At 34.7% G+C, this 18,917-nt stretch overlaps 1 protein-coding gene across 1 annotated transcript in view; it reads right to left on the bottom strand.

Annotated features, from left to right (window-relative positions):
- Window positions 1-18,917, bottom strand: part of LOC105346438 (CUB and sushi domain-containing protein 3) — an 87,154-nt gene that overhangs the window by 7,062 nt on the left and 61,175 nt on the right. Inside the window, exons 24-25 of the mRNA XM_066065834.1 lie at window positions 2,913-3,143; window positions 2,627-2,821 (exon numbers count right to left, since the gene is read on the bottom strand). Coding sequence (XP_065921906.1) covers window positions 2,627-2,821; window positions 2,913-3,143 — 426 coding nt within the window. The remainder of the gene's footprint in view (window positions 1-2,626; window positions 2,822-2,912; window positions 3,144-18,917) is intronic.

Below are 18,917 nucleotides of genomic sequence, written 5' to 3'. Positions count from 1 at the left end.
TACACGTATATATCCATAGGAAGTATTACAAAGCATAGATGATTGATCTATATCTGGGTTCTTAAATTGAATCATATAACATGTACATATTATTTTATTGTTTCTTTGTTCATGGCATTTCAGATGGTATGTAGGTCATGATCCCAAGTGCCCTTCCTGAAATTATCAAATATAATAAAAACCATTGAGATCCCCACCTTAATCCAAAGATATTATTCCTCCTTAGGTCATGGCGCATCGGATCATTATGGCATGTAAGTCATGACCCTAAGGCTAAGGGGTCAGGATTATCCTGACCCCCTTTAGAATCAGAAATTGTCAATAATATCTTTAGATTATTGATGTTTGATGATCCTATATCTATTTAATCTTTATTATTAAGTCTCCCAAATGAAATTTGAAGACTTATTGTTTGTGTACGGTTCTTAATACATGTATCATTATTCTTCGTCTTCTTCTTTCCCGCTCTGAACTTGTTTCTCAGAGATGGCTGAACAGAATTGTACAAAACTCTAGGATACGATAAGCCTGCATATCTAGTTGTGCATCCTGGTTTGATTTTTCTCATTTTGGGTTTTACAACCACTTTTCGGGAGGGGGGGGGGGGTCAAAACGGTGTGGGGTCTAACATTGAACCTTGTAGGAAGAATAGTAGACTCTATTGTAATAAATGGTAACTTGAAAACGGACAAAGATAATATTGGGTTTTCATAATCATATATTGACTGTTACTGGCAATATATAGGGTTTATTTGATCTGACCCCTGGGGTCATCCCCACCCCCCAGGAATTTGAAATTACCATATATCTCAGAAACTGTTATATCATGACCCCTAAATCATATATATTCATGGTTCTGATGTCAATGAGCATCAAATATTATGTAGGTCATGGGCCCTGTAGGTGGTCCTGGCCCCCTCGAACAGCAAGCTCCTTAATATCTTCAAAACAGTTGAGATCCCCACCCTTAAACCATATATATTCTTGTTCCTTGTGTCAAGGGGCATCAAACAGTATGTAGGTCATGGGTCCCGGGGATGGTCGTGACCCCCTCGAACAGGAAGCGCACGAATATCTCGAAAACGGTTGAGATCCCCACCCCTTAACCATATATATTCTTGATCCTTAATTAAAGGGCATCAAAAGGTATGTAGGTAATGGGCCTCAGGGTTAAATTTAATTTTTCAAAACCTTAATGCACATCTATAGGACAGTCCCTTTCATATCCCAATATATGATGTGTCTATCCATTAAAATATTAGAGGAGTTCTAGGATCTATGTTTTTGTTAGTGATAAACGTCAATTTTCTGCTACTATTTGACTCCCTGGATTAAATTTTAATTTTTAAAACCTTATTGCACATCTATAGGACAGCCTCAATTATATCCCAAGAGATGACGGAGCTACTCCAAAAGTTGTAAGAGGAGTTCTGGGAACTATACTTTTTTTGCAAAAAAAACGTCATTTTTTGTTGCCCACTGATCCCCTTAATAAAAACAAAATTCTTCAACCTGATCACAATTCAATATGACACCCCCTATCATATTCTAGGAGATCATTTGGCCACTGATAAAAAAATGACGTTTTTGAACCATTTTTTTGTTTGTAAAAAAACGTCATTTTCAGCCATTAAAAGACCCAAGGACAAAATTGAAAATTCCGAAACCTTATTGCGCATCTATAGGATACCCTAAACATATTCCAAGAGATGATTTGTCTACTGTTGAAAATGTAGGAGGAGTTCGAGGAAGAATGTTTTTTGTGAAAAAACGTCATTTCTTACCAATTATTTGACCCCCAGGACTAACAGAGAATTTTTGAAACCCTTTTACAAAACAACATGATACCCCAAATCAAACTCCAAGAGTTCAGTTTGCTGGTTTAAAAGATGTACGAGCAGTTTGAGAAAGTAAAACGTGACAGAAGGACGGACGGACGGACAGACGGACGGACGGAACAGGGTAACAACAATATACCCGAACTTTCTTTAGAAAGTGCGGGTATTAAAATAAAACTTATCTTAAAGATTCATTTCAGCTTTATTTTTAACACCTCTTTCGCGGGTACCTCTTTGCAGCCCTATCAAAGCCATTGCTTTACACACGTGCGCTTGACACTTATTCAAATGCTGATCAAATCGGATATACAATGTACCCTAAGGGGCAAAGAAATTTAACACCTTGACTTCCTTAATTGATACCCTGTTGTGTGCGATAAGTCACACTTTCAAGCTGTTTGAAGATTACCGCTATACAGACATCAAGACTTTTTAAAAATCTGCATCAGAAAGGTTACATCGTGAATGGACATTTTTCACTTTTCCCTGAATTACCATCCTGACATTTTGGTCAAAAGTATTGGTGCATATCATACACCCAAAAAGATGAGTGTGAATTATAAACAACTTCATAGTATATTCAGTAAATTACGGTAAGTCCAAAAATCAAATTCTGACAGATTTTATTTTCAATTTCATAGTTATGTAAGAATAATTATGTTAGACAAGGTACTTTCTTCCAAATTTTCCCGATTATCTTTTACCATCAATTCATTTTCCTAAAAAAAATCATTTTTACAGAATTTGTTTGTATATCATATGTGTTATTACAAGTTCATGATACTTACGAAGACAATCTTCAGGACTAGCCGAGGGAGACCAGTTATTGGCTCCTGAGCAATGGTATTGTTTGGAGGTAGTTCCATCAAAGTACACATAACCAGCTTTACAATTATATGTACATGTTATATTCCCCCCCACTGAACCACAACTCCTGGCAGCATTAGATACAGATGGTAAGCTTCCCTTGAAGCAAACTTCAGCTAAAATAATTAAGGACATTCAACGTATCAAGTTAACAAGTCACTAAACAATATTGCTCAGTTACTCAACAATATTACGCAAAAGCCTTACCTTTGGTGTAAATCAAAAATGTACATGTATCTGATGTCCCCCATTTGTCCTGCAATGTTGCTATGACTTGACGTGGTTCATCGAGTGTTGAAGTATTCAGTTTAATAAACTGATTTGGGTAAAATGTTGCTCCAGTAGTTACAGTTTGATTTAGGTCAACTGTGATTCCTGCTGGTGTGTTAATTGTCTCTTCAAGAAATGAAGGACATCTCAATCCGGGTTGAATACGATCTACACAAAGATTAAAATGATATTGATTTTGAAAAATTTCCACATAATGCGTAAGCAGGAATGAAAGGCAAATAAAGGCAACAGATACAAATAATCATATGTACCAAATTATAATTTGAATCTCTCAGATCATAATAATAAGTTGCTAGAGTGTGAACACATTCAATCAAAAACATATTATGTACAGGGATATAGATTGCATTTGCACATATTTTATTTATTTACTTGTAAACATTCTCAAGCATCAAAAGGTAAGTAAATCCCAGTGTTTCAGTTTGAATAAAAACTGATACAGTCTCATTTTACATACAAAAGAGCTTTAATTTAATTAAATAAAACATTTTGTTTTATTTTCCATTACCTGAGCTCCGAGAACTATTATATATCTAATGTTAGCGTCTGTTTTTAAAAATGGTGGCCTAATACACAAGAGATATTAATAAAAGTTGCATATAAGTTGGACTTTCTAATGATAAATATAAACATAAAACCAACAGGCCCTACCAGTCACCTTAGTACCACAGCCCAAACACAGACATGTCGAAAAAACTTATACATTCTTTTTATTATGTTTCATTTTGGAGAATTTGTAAAATTTAAAATATTCATAATTAAAACATTGTAATAACCACACCATCCTTCCTGAAATCTTCCAGGAAGAAGTATAAAAATATTATTTGTCATAGTAAAGTATATGCGACGTTGCGTCGCAAAATATTGTGGATTCTTTGTTGTACTTAGAACCAGCAGATCTTTATCAATCTATCGAAGACGAGCACAGTTTCTTTAGTAACAAATGTTTAAAAGAACTAGTAAAAATCCAATATCAATCCGCCATGCTTTTGCTTGCTCTCTGCTACTGCACATTCTCCTTCTCTCCTTATATACATGTAGACAAATAGTAACCAAATAATCTACTGGAATATGCATATAATTTGGGCTGTCATGTTGATGTGTAACCAGGTTTCAGAATTTATTTTATCACGAGGGCTGGTGGGTTGCATAAAATGACGGTTTTTGCCAAAAACATATGATTCCCAGAACTCTTTTTACAATTTATGCAGTACCTATGTCATCTCTTGTTATCTCTATCCAGGGAGTCATTAAGTAGCAGAACATTGACAGGTATCACTCCTAAAAAGTCCTAGTTTCTAGAACTACTCCAATGATTTTATAAATACCCATATCATATCTTGAGATATTTGCTTTTTAATATTTAAGATAAAATTATCCACATGGGTCAAACACTACAGTACCGATCAGACCCAACCTAACAGAAAGTAAACCCCAACTAAACCCTGGGTTTACTTTCTGGGTTTACTCTGGATTTACTAGAGTGGACCCAGAGTAAACCCAGAGTAAACCCCAAGTAAACCCAGAGTGGATACAGAGAGTAAACCCCGATCAGAAGTATACCCTGAAAGCAGACGCTACATGGGTATTCAGAATACACAAGGGGCAGGAATCACAGGCAGTAGGATGATAAGATAAAATACAGGTTTGCTTCACACTTCAATGCATATAGTTGACTCCAAAAGCAATTCTCGAGTAAGCCCAAAATAAACCCAAAGTAAACCCCAAGTGTACCCAATTTTTCAAAAAGTAAACCCAAAGTAAACCCAGAAAGTAAACCCGGGGTTTAGTTGGGGTTTACTCTGGTGTTAGGTTGGGTCTGATCGGTACTGTACATAGGAATAAGATAAATACCTGATTATTTCCAGTTCTAGATGGACAGGGTGTTTCAAAGGGGGCATAACCTATATACCATTTAATACGCAATGACACAAAGAGCAAGAATGAACATAGTTTAGGGATGGGGGTCTCAAAAGTTTTCAAAATATAATATTTCCTATTTCAGAGAAGAGAAGATAGTTTGAATATAACTCTTGGGGTTGATGTTCTTTATACCATTTCATGCATCACACATTAGAAACAAGAATGTGCTGTGGTTTTATTAATATTCATGGGCATCAATTTTCGTGGATAAAGTGAAAATCATAGTTTCAAGGATACGTAAATTCGTGGCCAACGATCCTATCAATACAAAATGTTAATAGAAGTTGCACTTCATTGAACATTTATTTCGTGGATTAACATAACACCGAAATATATGAAAATTAGTATTCAACGAATATTGATGAAACCACAGTTTAGTGGTGGGAATCTCAACAGTTTTCAAGATATTAAGTATTTTCCTGTTTCATGTGGGTCATAACAATACCAATGGGTCATGGCTTACATACCATTTGATACATCATAATACATTTGAAACAAAAAATTATAGGATGCAATGGATTTTAAGATACGTCGGGACGACCCAAGGGCAGGGGTTGTGTCTTAAATGAATCTTAACATGATCATCAGAATTGGACAGAATGATCACTACAGGGCATTTGCAGAGTGGGGCCCTGATTAAGTTGTTAATTGTAACAGAAGACTGCTACACAATAAAAGTTTACTCTGGTCTAAAAAATACATGAAGCCAGCACAGTTTGTCATTCATTTTCAACAATAAAGAGTTATCATACCAGAAATAAAGTGTTCAGCGAATTTCAGATATCCAAAAAATTATCAGTCAATTTTAAATGCAAAATCAAGATTTTGCTTAACCACATGTATAAGTCTTTGTTAATCGCATCTTGATGTACAGCCTTTTAAAGACAATCAATCTTGAAGACTTGAAAAGTATTAATAATATATAACATTTAAAAAGGTCAATATTTTCAAAAAGATGAACTGTTTAATCAGTAGCAAATGAGTCACAAATAACCGATTGGCAATTCTGTCATTGATCGACTTCCCTAGTGTAATATTACAACCATTTTAGAAGACCTTGGATTTTCGGTAGTATGTAACTATCTATTTCTTGCGTCAAAACAAGTGAAAAATGACGCTGGTTTGAGGTGAAATATACACCGATTGCGTAGTCTTAGCTCAAACGCCAGACAAATCTTGTTGATTTCAATGAGCTATGGCCGAGTGGCCAGCAATGAAATAGACAGGGCCACACCACATGCTACCAAAAGTCCAAGCTCCTGTTAAAATGATTCTACATGTGCAAAGGTAATTTCATATGTATATTGCTAATTAACAATCAGAATTAAAATGCACAAATCTAAATATTGTCATAAGCCATAAACATTAACTATCTTTATCTATGTAAATACATGTACCCACATAACTCTTGAAAAAAAAGAATAAGTTAAATAAAAAAAACTTACAGTCACTTGCTTTATTTTCTATTACTGGTGTATGATGATGGGTAGGGGGTTTAATGGGGAAAAATTACAAATACACCATGCTTTCTATGACATGAAATGTTAAGAAATAATTGAAAAATTTAAAATTGATATGCAAACAACATCAAATTGTACATAAAGAGCAACTCATGTGTAATATGAGATTGGATCTTATCCTTTATTAAAATCATAGTTTTTAAAATGTACCAAAAATTGCGTATGGCCTTTTTGACACTAAAACTGATACAAGAGGGTGTTTTCTCGTATTATCACCGGTGTGGAATCGGTTTGTCCAGTGTGAAACAGCAGTATGAGATTTATCTTTCTTACACTGTGTATTACTACGCCGCTTTAAAACGTCGTCTGCTATAGGCTAAACGATTGATTGAGATTTTCCATTAAGTAATCGTTTTGCTACATAAATTACAATTTATCATATTAATTTTTGTTGAAAAAACTGTGATATGCTCTCATTTTGACCTGCATTATTTGAAGCATGTGGAGGGAGAAACCGAAAGCAATCTCTTGAACGTCATAACAGAAAGTTGTCAAAAATCGTCTTTTTATGTAAAATAATGCTATAAAATAATTATTCACTATATACTCGCGTGAGAAAGTGGCCTTTAACCTTGAGGTGTCCTCAATGGAATTTCACTGTCCCACACGAGTACTAGTATATAATGAATGATCTTCTTATTTTAAGGGCAACCACTTGCTGACAGCCCCTAGATTGTACGTGTTTTCATAGAAAAACTAAAGATGGCTAATACACGTTTTATTTAAAACACACCATCTAGCATTTATCCAAAAAGCATTGTGCATGTACCGCACATCAGTGTTCGGGCTTGTCCATTATTACTCTGTTGTTGATTTGAAAATTCAAAAACTATTTTCGTTGTTTTTTTTTTATAATGAAAATGTTTGTACGATTCTTTTCATCATTCACATCATTTACAACTGTTTAACAATTAACTCAGAAAAAGCAAGGAAAAATAACTTCATTAACTGTTCCACCCCCAATAAACTTTTGTCAAAGGCTTTTACATTATCTAAAATTTGATAGAATGCTTCATTCTTACCCTTTTCTATACATATACTTATTTCTTTTACTAAAATTTAAGTGCACAATAATTGTATTTTCCCGCGTTTCGTCAGTATAGCGGGAAAATGTTGTATTCACGGTAGTCATGTTTAACAAATTGTTATGGTCCAGTATTGACCAATAGGCGGCAAGGAATTGTTATGAACGTATTATGAATTACTAGAGTAAATCACTTTCTAGCCGCCGCTTGTGATCGATAGACGCAATGAACGCTGAAGCAGTACAGAGACAAATTAATGAGACTTTACAACGTACAAATAATGAAATGCATAGCAGTTTTTCACAGCTCTTGGACAGCAGGCAGGCTAAATTCAGTACAACAAAATATCCGCGAAAATCAAAATCTTATTGCAGATCGGCAAAAAGCAAAAATCGAACACGTGCTCTCAGACGGGTATAAGTTTAAGAAACGTGGCAACGAGGAACAGCATAAGCACAACGTCAAAGTTATATCCAAACTGAAGGAGGCGAGTGATGAGCTGAACGAGGACAAAGTAGCAGAGGCCAAGCAAAAGTTAGCCGAAGGATTGGACATAGTAAAACAGCGTCAAAAGCTCATTCGGTTGGCGGATTCATCAGAGGCGGGATGGAGGGCGGTCGATGAATATGTTAAAAATCCGATAGCGTCCGATTCAGAAGATGAGAAGAAAATTCAGAAAGTCCAGAATCGTGCAGAACGGAAAATTAAAGAAGTGAAATTAAAGAAACGTAGAGAACAAAGAGACAATACCCGCCCTTACGCAAGACCCAGTTTGACTGAGAACACGACTACCCAAACATGGAAGTCTGGACATTGCTACCGCTGTAATAAAAGAGGGCACTGGAGGAGAGACTGTACGGAGAAATTGTATGAGAATAAGATAAGTAGAAATGTTTCTGAATTAGATCATTTGATAAGAAACATAAACGTAAATGTAAATTCAGTTTTTTAAGGTTCAATGTGTACAAATCATTCATGCATGAAAAGTAGTTTTCCAGTGGGTTGTTTAAAAAGAAATATAGGCCAGTTGCGTTTGATTGGAGCGAATTCGTTCATTTTGGAGGTTATAGAAAAGGGTTATAAATTACCTTTGTTCACTGCACCCGAGTCTGTTGAGTTAAAGAACAATAAGTCGGCTGTAGAGAATGTAGAGTTTGTGTCAAAAGAAGTTGATTGTTTCTTGAAAACAGGCTGTATTTCAGAAGTGAGTAGTAAACCAAAAGTGGTTAATAGTTTGACAGTGGCAGGGAATAAAGCTTCAAAACTGAGATTAGTTCTAGACGCAAGGCATGTTAATCCCCATCTTTTCAAACATAAACATCAATACGAAGATGCTAAAGTTGCTAAATGTATGTTTACGGCGGAAGATTATATTTTTCGTTTGATCTAAAGAGTGCGTATCATCACATAGAAATTCATGAGTTGTCGAGAGAGTACTTAGGTTTTAAATGGCAGGACAGATATTATGTTTTTAATGTTTTGCCCTTTGGCATTAGCACAGCAGGTTACATTTTTACAAAAGTCATGAGGGAGATAGTTAAATTTTGGAGGTCTAAAGGAATTAGAATTGTGATGTATTTAGATGACGGTATCGGAGGGGGATCCAGTTTGCGAGAAGCAGAAAGGATAAGTTCTGAGATTCATAGAGATTTAGAGAAATTGGGGTTTTTAATTGCTATTGAAAAGTGTAAATGGGAACCAACACAAAAGTTAGAGTGGCTTGGTTTAAGCTGGAATACACAAAAATAAAGTCAGTGTATCTAATGTAAACAGATGACTATTCGGTGACCTTGATTAGTACTGTTAAATGAACACGTAAGTTGTATATGCAAACTGCGCAATTATTAATCTGTCAATAACTATGTTGGAAAGTCCTTGGGAAATTATATTTTGGAAATTAATTACGCAGCAGCATGATCTCACACGTCCAGATGTGGGACACTAATGCTATATTTGTCATATTTACAGACTCTATGGAGTCCTGATATTGCAAGCTTGTCACAAAGTACATGTTTTCTGTTAACCTTTAACCTATACTCATGTTTTGTACTGATGCGGGAGATTGTAAGCCCGCATCCCCCGACGCTGTGATGGACAGTTTGACAGTTTTGATACTGTATTTAGAATTAAAATATTGTTTAGGAATTTGATCACTAAATCTACACTCATGACCAGCGCAGGTGGTCATGAGTAACCGAAACTGTCTGTCCCAGCCGAAAGGGTATATATATGCATGTCAAATTGTTAGTAAATCAGAACGGAATTAGACCAGCTTTCATACCACTATACGATCCAAATAAACTTGTGAAGCTTTTTACCGGACTTTTGACGTTTTCAATAACAAGCACAGACGGGAAGACTTTCTGCGGTAGAATTCTTACACTAAGGGTAGAATTGAAAAGTTAGAGATGAGTTTAAAAAACATTATTAGAGCAACACAGTCGGGTTGTGTTTGGTTTGAGGTCAAGGGTATAGCCTCTGTGGTTGGTCAGTTGATCTCAAGTTTCTCAACACAGGTTGTTTTTGGGCAAGAGGTCAGATTAAGAACTAGGTATCTGTATTTTTGTATTTTAAACAGATCCAGTTGGAACTCCCTTTATTAGTCTGAGCTCAGAGGCAGTAGGAGAGTTAGAATTTTGGTTTAAAAATTTAGATGCAATGAACAAAAGAGGTATTTGCTTGAGTCAGTTGACAGAGGAAAGCAACGTTCAGATTCTCATATATTGTGATGCATCTGATACGGGTTATGGATGTCGTTTGACAAATAACTTGGTGGATGAACAAGCTTTAGCTTGTTATGGTTTCTGGAACGGTTGGGAGAGAAAGCTCTACTTGGAGGGAGCTGGAGGCGATAAAAAGAGTATTAGAGCAGTCAGTTCACAGTGTTAAAAATAGAACGGTACAGATATTTTGCGACAATAGAAATGTTTAACATATTTTAAAAGTTGGAAGTAAAAAGTTGAAGCTTCAGAATATTGCCATGGCAGTGCATCAGTTTTGCAATTGTAATAGCATTGTGGTTAGTTGTAAGTGGTTTCCAAGAGCAGATAATACAATTGCTGATAGATTGAGTGATTGTGATGATTGGTCTATAAAGCAGGTGGTGTTTGATTATTTTGATAACAGATGGGGTCCATACACGTGTGATAGATTTGCAAGCAGTTATAAAAAAAATGCAAATTATTTAATTCAAAGTATTATTTGCAGGTACATGTGGGGTTGATGCATTGGAGCAGGTTTGGGTTGATCATGTCAATTGGGTGGCTCCGCCCCCTAGATTGATACCAGAGGTCATTAGAAAAATAGAAAATGAAAAATGTAGGTGTACAATTGTTTGTCCAGAATGGAGGTCAGCTCCATATTGGGCTATGTTGATTGAAATAGATGGAATGTTTAAGTCATATGTAAAAAATTATGCTTGTTTGGCAAATGATGTGGTTATTTGTCAAGGAAGAGGAAACAATGGAATGTTTGCGAAACGAGATTTTATCGTTTAATATGATATTTTTAAAGATATAATTTTAATTATTTGTGATTTTATTCACAGGATTAGGACTACAGAAGTGTGTAAAGGAGCTGGCACAGGTGCATGGTGTTCATTCGGGTAGTTACCTGGAAGATTTATGTCCCAGACTTTCGTATTATTTACTATCAAGTAAGAGTGACAACACAAATACGAATTATTTCAACGCTTTCAACAGATGGAAAACTTTCATAAACTCATAAGGACATTGTGCATTACCAGCGAGTTCTATTCATGTTGCACTTTATTAATGCATTTATTGGAAAACGGATCTTCACAACATCCGGTGAATTCGGCGATTTACGGTATAAAATGGGCGCATGATATTGTCGGATTGCCAGATCCCACGAAAAAGTCATTTGTGTCGTCTTTACAAGAAGCTGCTAGATGAAACGCATACAGACCAGTGCATAAAAAGAGCCGATTTCAAAAGAAATGATCATAGAACTCTGTAATAAATATGAGGAATGTAATGATAGTTTGATTGTTAGAAATATGCTTATGATTTTTTTTGGATTTGCAGGTTGTTTACGATTTGATGAGATCAGTGCACTTACATTTGGGGATGTCAAAATTTTTGAAGATTATTTAGTGTTATATATAAGAAAAAATAAGACAGATCAATACAGGCAAGATAACGAGGTTTTGATAGCTAAAGGCTGTTCAGTGGCATGTCCTGTGACAATGTATAGTAGATATATTGAACTTGTTGGTCAAAAAGATAGTAGTTTTTTCTTATTTAGACCCGTTTTTAGATAAAAAAAAAAAAAAAAAAAAACCACATGCAAGCTTATATACAAAAATAAAAAACTCAGTTACTCTGCTGCTAGGTCAAATATTTTTTGGCTGTTAAAGTCGGTTTGTAGCAGTGAATTAAACATAGGGTTGCATTCTCTTAGGTCGGGTGGAGCGACTTTTGCTGCTAATGCAAGTGTGGATGAGAGGTGTCTTAAGAGACACGGTAGATGGAAGAGCGACAGTGCCAAAGATGGGTATATAGTAGACTCGGTTGAGAAACGTTTGCAAATTTCTAAAGCACTTGGTTTATGATTACAGTCTAGGCACCCGTTCTTTGTATTTTCTAAAGCGTACACGGCTAGCTGTATGCAAGGTATATATGTGTTGTTGTTATTTGTTAATAATCATTATAGTAAATACTTGTATTTTCCCGCGTTTCGTCAGTATAGCGGGAAAATGTTGTATTCACGGTTTTCACAAATTGTTATGGTCCAGTATTGACCAATGGGCGGCAAGGAATTGTTATGAACGTATTATGAATTACTAGAGTAAATCACTTTCTAGCAGCCGCTTGTGATCGATAGACCAAATTTATGAAAATATTTTTTGTGAAGAAGTTGTTTTACCCATGTTATTATTTAGGGAATATAATATTTAAAAAATTATATGTATTATGTGAGGTCCGTCACACCCTTCTTGCATCATTTAGCATTGGCAACGGATACAGGTTTCCTAAAAAAAATTCACGATTCTGCATTTAATCGTTTAATTATCAATGTTGATAGGTGTTATATAAAAATACAAAGTTTTATATTACATTTCACATAAAATTAACACATGTACATGTAGTAAATGTTTAATAAAATTTGTATGGCGTCCAGCGTACACGGCTAGCTGTATGCAAGGTATATATGTCTTGTTGTTATTTGTTAATAATGAATATAGTAAATACAATAATAAGATTAATACAAGAGGCCCATGGGCCACATCGCTCACCTGAGCAAAAATTGCTAACTATTTTGACTTAAAACACTTGAAATAAATAAAAATAGAGAAATTTAATATTTAGCATAGTTAATTTAAGTATCATTATTTTCTTATGTAAGATTAAATATTTTTATAGAGGGGTGGGGATGAAAATAAATTGCGTCATTTAAATTAAAATTAATCACTGGTATGTTAATTCCAGCAGGTTTTTTGGCACACATTTGAAGAGTAATGGTTCTTTAAAGATAAAATTTCCATGCAATTGCTAAAATGTATATTAGTTTGAAATTTAGCACTTATTGTGGGCTGACCTTATCACGTGTGGTCATAATTTAAACAAGTTGAATCTACACAAATAGAGGATGCCAGTATTCTGGTTCATTGATTTTCATATCAGAGGTCATGCAATACATATCCAGTTTCATATATAAAATAGTGGTTAACCATTTAAACTTACTAGATTAATGCCCCAGGCCCTTCATAACGTCATGTGATAGTGCGTGTTATTTCATGCAACCTTTCTTTATTTCCAAGACTAAGTTATGACAAGAGGTACGCGCAAAATCCTATTAGATAATTTGTAATCTAAAATGTGTCTGTTAAAATCTAGCTTCATTTATACGCCGACTCAATATATCCCAGAATTTGAAACTTACAGAGAAGCTTTCATATGCCTTTTGGCAAAATTTGCTCGAAAAATTGGCAACATTCTCTTTGATGTGAACCCTTAAAAATATGAAACCTGTTAAAATATGTTTCAATCACAATGGCATGATTTAAGATATCTACAATGAATACAATTACCGGTATAATATATCAACACGAGACTTATTCATGTTAGAAAGCAATTTTATTTAGAAACAAACATTACTGGTAATATAAAAAGAACCTCTTGAATAATTTTTATGCATACAAATTCAAAAAGTAGTTACTGGTTATGCATTAGTTTTATCAAATTTTACAAATATACTGTATATGTTAACATGTAGTTTCTCAGTGTCTTATAGTTATGCATATTGTACATTAAATAAAATGATGATAAAACACAATAAATCATACTTTATAACCAGATGTATACATGGATATATAATTATGTTAGTCATATATATACACAAAGTTTGAATAAATTAATTTACAAGTTTCACTGTTTTTTCATAATCTTTCTCCTAAAAAGCGAAAATAGAAAGGTTATGAACAGTAATGATTTTACAAGACATAAGTAAATAGATATATTTGTTGATAGAAATTTATACAAAAACTAGTAACGTAACTATTCTTGTGTCATTTACTTAACGGTAATAAAACCAGAAAATGATAAGATCAGGAATGATTTGAAAATACCAGTTTTTTGTTAATTTTGTTATTTGAGTGTGATTGTTTAAGCAATTGTAAAAAATAATGCACTTTATACTTTAAAATGAGCATCATCAAAAACAATAAACTTTATGACACATTTATGAAAAGTTTAATATAACCATACAAGATGAAGACATCTTTTCTGTGCTATATGACACAAAATAATGTTTCGATCATATTATATATTTGCATACAAATACATGCACAACCATATTAAATAATACTCTATTTTTCTTTTACAAAAGAGTATATAAGTGTTGAGTGTGTGAATGATTTTGAAATTTTAAATAAAACTTAAATGAATAATTGTTTGAAAATCAATTCACTTTTAATGCAATGTATTTCTCATTTTTCAATTTCTTTCAATGAGATTTTCAATAAAGTATATATTAAGAGTACACTGCCTCAAACAAGCAACCAGTATGTAATATTTCTTTTGTTTTTACTTCATACATGTATGTACGGAAGCCCATTTAGGACCTATCAAAAAATATTTTTGAATTTGATATAACGAATTCTTGAATTTGTTAAAACGAATTTAATTCGTTATAACGAATTGTTGAATCCGTTATAACGAATTAAATCTGTTATAACAAATTTTAGGAATTCGTTATAACGAATTTAATCTGTTATAACAAATTCGCTGAATTCGTTATTTCAAATTTTTAAATCTGTTTTAACAAATTAAATTTGAAATAACGAATTCTTGAATTCGTTATTTCAATGTTTTAATTCGTTATTTCGGTTTTTAAAATCGGTTATAACATATTTTCATCCAATTTGTGGTAACAAATTTCATGTTTTGGGAAACAAATTAAACGGGGCGGACTTCATTTTTCCCATATCGGCGTACGACGAAATGTACCGATCAATTGATCGGCGATAAACGGCGAAATGGTAAATGAAGTGAACTGGCGTAAAAACAAAAGTGGAGGGACATATTGTCACAGCTGTTGCTGTAACCATGGTAACAGATGTAACAAACCCAAAAGACACCTTACTTTATCGGCTTTGCTAGAATTCCTACATTGATAGAAACACAATATTTAAGAACTGCTATGTATTTTCACAAAAAATACCATGCAGGATATACAGATTTGTTTCGACGGGTTTCTGCTAAAAATTCCCCAAAATTGTTTAGTTAACGCGTTTAATCAATGAGTATGTTGATTTATTAAAGGGTACCTGCAGCCCAGCCAATGTTGAACTTATATGTCATAGAATTTATTTACCAGATTTAAATGCAAAAAACGCATCGAAATCGATGCAAAAATAATGGAGTTACGCCGCTTCAAAGTGCCTATTTTTACCTGCTTTTAGAAATAAAAACAAGAGAAAATGAAATTAGGCGATAATGAGGCTTCAGTGACGTCACGAGGTCAGCACGAGGGAAATTTCCGTATAAAGCTATGCAAAATAAATTCGATTTTACAGCAAAAATGATTGATAGAGGTCTGATGTTTTGACGTATCTAGTTATTTAATTTCTTTTTAAACGATTTTAAATTTGCTATTCTAATCGCCTTTTACCGATTAATACAATATCTTTAAACGCTTGCATGGGCAGATTTATGTTTGTTATTCATATTCATTTTGGTCAGTGCGTGTTCAAATCCAATAAAGCTTAAAGGGCTTTATGATAGATTTGATATGCATGCTCCGACCAAAATTATCATCTCATTATATTCAAAGAATTATGTCTTTTTGCTTATAAATCTTCATATTATTTTCAATTTTTACACTTCAAAACAACATTTTAAAACCAGGGTTTTTTTTCATGCATAGCACATGTTATGTATTATTGCAGCAAATACCGTTTCACAGTTATGATGTAGGACACGCCCATTTTGTGTCGCTCATATTTTATGAAATTATTGGGCTATAGTTATCAAAATTGATTTGTAATGTTATCGCAGTAAAGGACACTTGAAAAATATAAATATGATATTTCATATGACAAAGCCAGGTATTATAACCAGGATGTGCGCATGGGAGAACCAACTTTCCATCGGGATTGGTAAACGTTTGGGAGGAAATCCGATAGCTTCCTGGAGGAACTTCGAACTGATGATAGGTGCCCCCCCCCCAAAAAAAAAATAACAACAAAACAAAAAAACCAACAAAACAAACCAAAAAACAAACAAAAAATCGCGTTTTTATATCATATAGTCATTAAAAGTGATAGGAATGTTATGTACCTTTGGTTTACACTAAAAAAAGTTAGTTAAATATTTGCAAGGACAATAAAGGCAATGTTACAGGAACACAATAGACACGTAGCTTCAAACGGGTTGGAGGGTGGGGGTGGCAGGGAGTGGCCTGTCCCTATGCAGGTGCCTCCCTCCTTTCATAGCATTTTCGGAGCATGTAAAAAATTGAAAGTGACTGGGAGGAAATAAACAGTGAAAATTAAGTTTAAGGTAAACTTAGCATTTCTATAGTTACCCCCACGGTGTTCAATTTTCACGGTTTCAAAATATCACGGTTTCCTTAATATACCAGTAAGAAAGAATTGGGTTTATATAAAAACCAATATTACTGTATCTCATACAAACACCTACGCTTAGATTCAATATGAAAAAATCCAAGGTTAGGAGGAGAGGGATAATTTATTTTGTTTTTCTTTTCTTTTCAGGGGTTATTGGGCAGGGGTAAGGGTGGTCAAACACCGACCCCATGTAGCTCTATCCATAACCCCTCACCAAGGTCGATCTGTGTGCCCATCACCAGGGTCTGTATACCCATCACAAGGGTAAGAATACATAATACCAGAGTCGGTGTACGTATCACCCGGTTCTGTATACACATAACCAGATTCAGTATACCCATCATCAGGACACCAGGGTCTAAATACCTAACCCGAGGGTCAATGTGTCTTTGTGCTCATCACCAGGGTCTGTTTACCCATAGCCAGAAATCAACGTAACCATCACCAGGGTCCCAATGCCTATCAACAGGGTCAGTGTACGTTTCACCAGGGTCTTTATGCCTTACATCAGGGTCTGTATACCAGTATTTATTATTAGGGTCAGAGTGAACATCAGTAGCGTCTGTATACCCATATCCAGAATCAGTATACCCATCACCAGGGTCAGTTTACCTATAACCAAGGTTAGTGTACCCAATTACAAGTGTCTGTACATGTATACGCGTAACCAGAGTCAGCATACCCATCACCTGGGTCTCAAAACCTATAACAATATAAGTTTTGAGACCCTGGTAATGAGGACCAAGCCCCTGGTGATATGTATACTGAACTTGGTGATATGCATTAAGACCCTGGTGATGGGTCTACTACCTTGGTGATGGGCACACAGACCCTGGTGATACGTTCACTGACCCTGGTAATAGATATAGACATCCTGATAATCGTAATACTGACCCAGGTTATGGGTATACAAGCCCTGGTGATACGAACACTGACCCTGGTGATACGTACACTGACCCTGATGATACGTACACTGACCAAGGTTATTTGTATGCAGACCCAGGTGATGGGCACCCAGACACTGGTAATACGAACACTGACCCTGGTAAAAGATACAGACATTCTGATAATCGTAATACTGACCCAGGTTATGGGTAAACAGACCCTAGTGATAGGAACACTGACCCTGGTGATATGTACACTATGCTATTAACACATTTAAAAATCCTGATCCGTGGGGGTAGGGGGTTTGGTGAACCTTTCACTTCAATTTTATAGTTTATATCCTCCCTTTCATTTCAGTTTTTACCTGGTCCCAAAAACATTTTGGGGGGAGGCAACTCTTTGTTAATTCACATTTTATATGTAAATTTAAGAAAAATGTTTGCTGCGAGAAAACGTGTGCTGAATGGGGTAGTCTCCCCTTGCCCCTGCTCCACTCCACACCCCCTCCCCCATTCCGATGCTAAGTGCCTGTTGTTTTCCTGTGACATTGCTCTTTATTGTTATCTCAAATACTAATATTTATTCAACATTTTGGTGTAAATCTAACGTACACAACATTCCTATCACTTTTAATGAACATTTATAATGTAAAAATTGAATTTTCCTAGTTTTTTAAAATGTGCAAATATCACTTCCAAGTTCTTCCAAACAGCTTTCGAATTTTCTCCCAAACGTTTACCGAAAAGTTGGTACACGCATGCACACATTCTGGTTATATTGCCTGGTTATGTGTATAAATCAAAGTACTGAAGTACTGCCAGGAGTTGATTTTATCGATTATTATTTATTCTAATATCAACGATATGTTATTTTGCATGGCACGTAAATTCCTATAAGTTTTGAATTACGCACATTTTTTTAAAATATGAATTCTCTTACAGGAATTTCGTGAAAACCCAATATCAATCAAGTTGTGTAATATTCAAAGAATTATTCCATCAAATTACGTATCAGTAATCGAAATAGTTATGAGAAATTGTATGGATCCAAGCAAAATTGAACTCTAGCCTCGTTCAACCTGACTCTCAACTGTATCCGTTAATCTCCGACAAGCAAGAGAGATTCTCCGCATTCCGGAGATTTACGGAGACAGCCGAGCGTCTGGTTGGACGAAACTATATTGAACTCTGACGTAGGAATACATAAAATGGACGACTTCAAAAAATATCTAAATTGTTAGTACCATTTAAAATCTTACTATCTACAAGGTATCTCTAAATGACATCCTTTAAAAACAGTGCTTATAAACTCATTACATCGAATTTATTGATTAGAACTAAACGTTGTAACCGGTGTTGATTTGTGCTTAGGTCCAAACACTGTTTCACTTTCGGTTTGCCTGAATATCCTTTACTTTGATAACCCTGCACAATAATTTCATAAAAAAAAGCGACAAACAATGGGCGTACTAGTAACC

This window comes from Magallana gigas, chromosome 7 (genome assembly GCF_963853765.1).
Source record: "Magallana gigas chromosome 7, xbMagGiga1.1, whole genome shotgun sequence".
NCBI classification, from domain to species: Eukaryota; Metazoa; Mollusca; class Bivalvia; order Ostreida; family Ostreidae; genus Magallana; species Magallana gigas.
The sequence above is the reverse complement of the archived record's forward strand: the minus strand, read 5'-3'. Positions and strand labels throughout refer to the sequence as shown.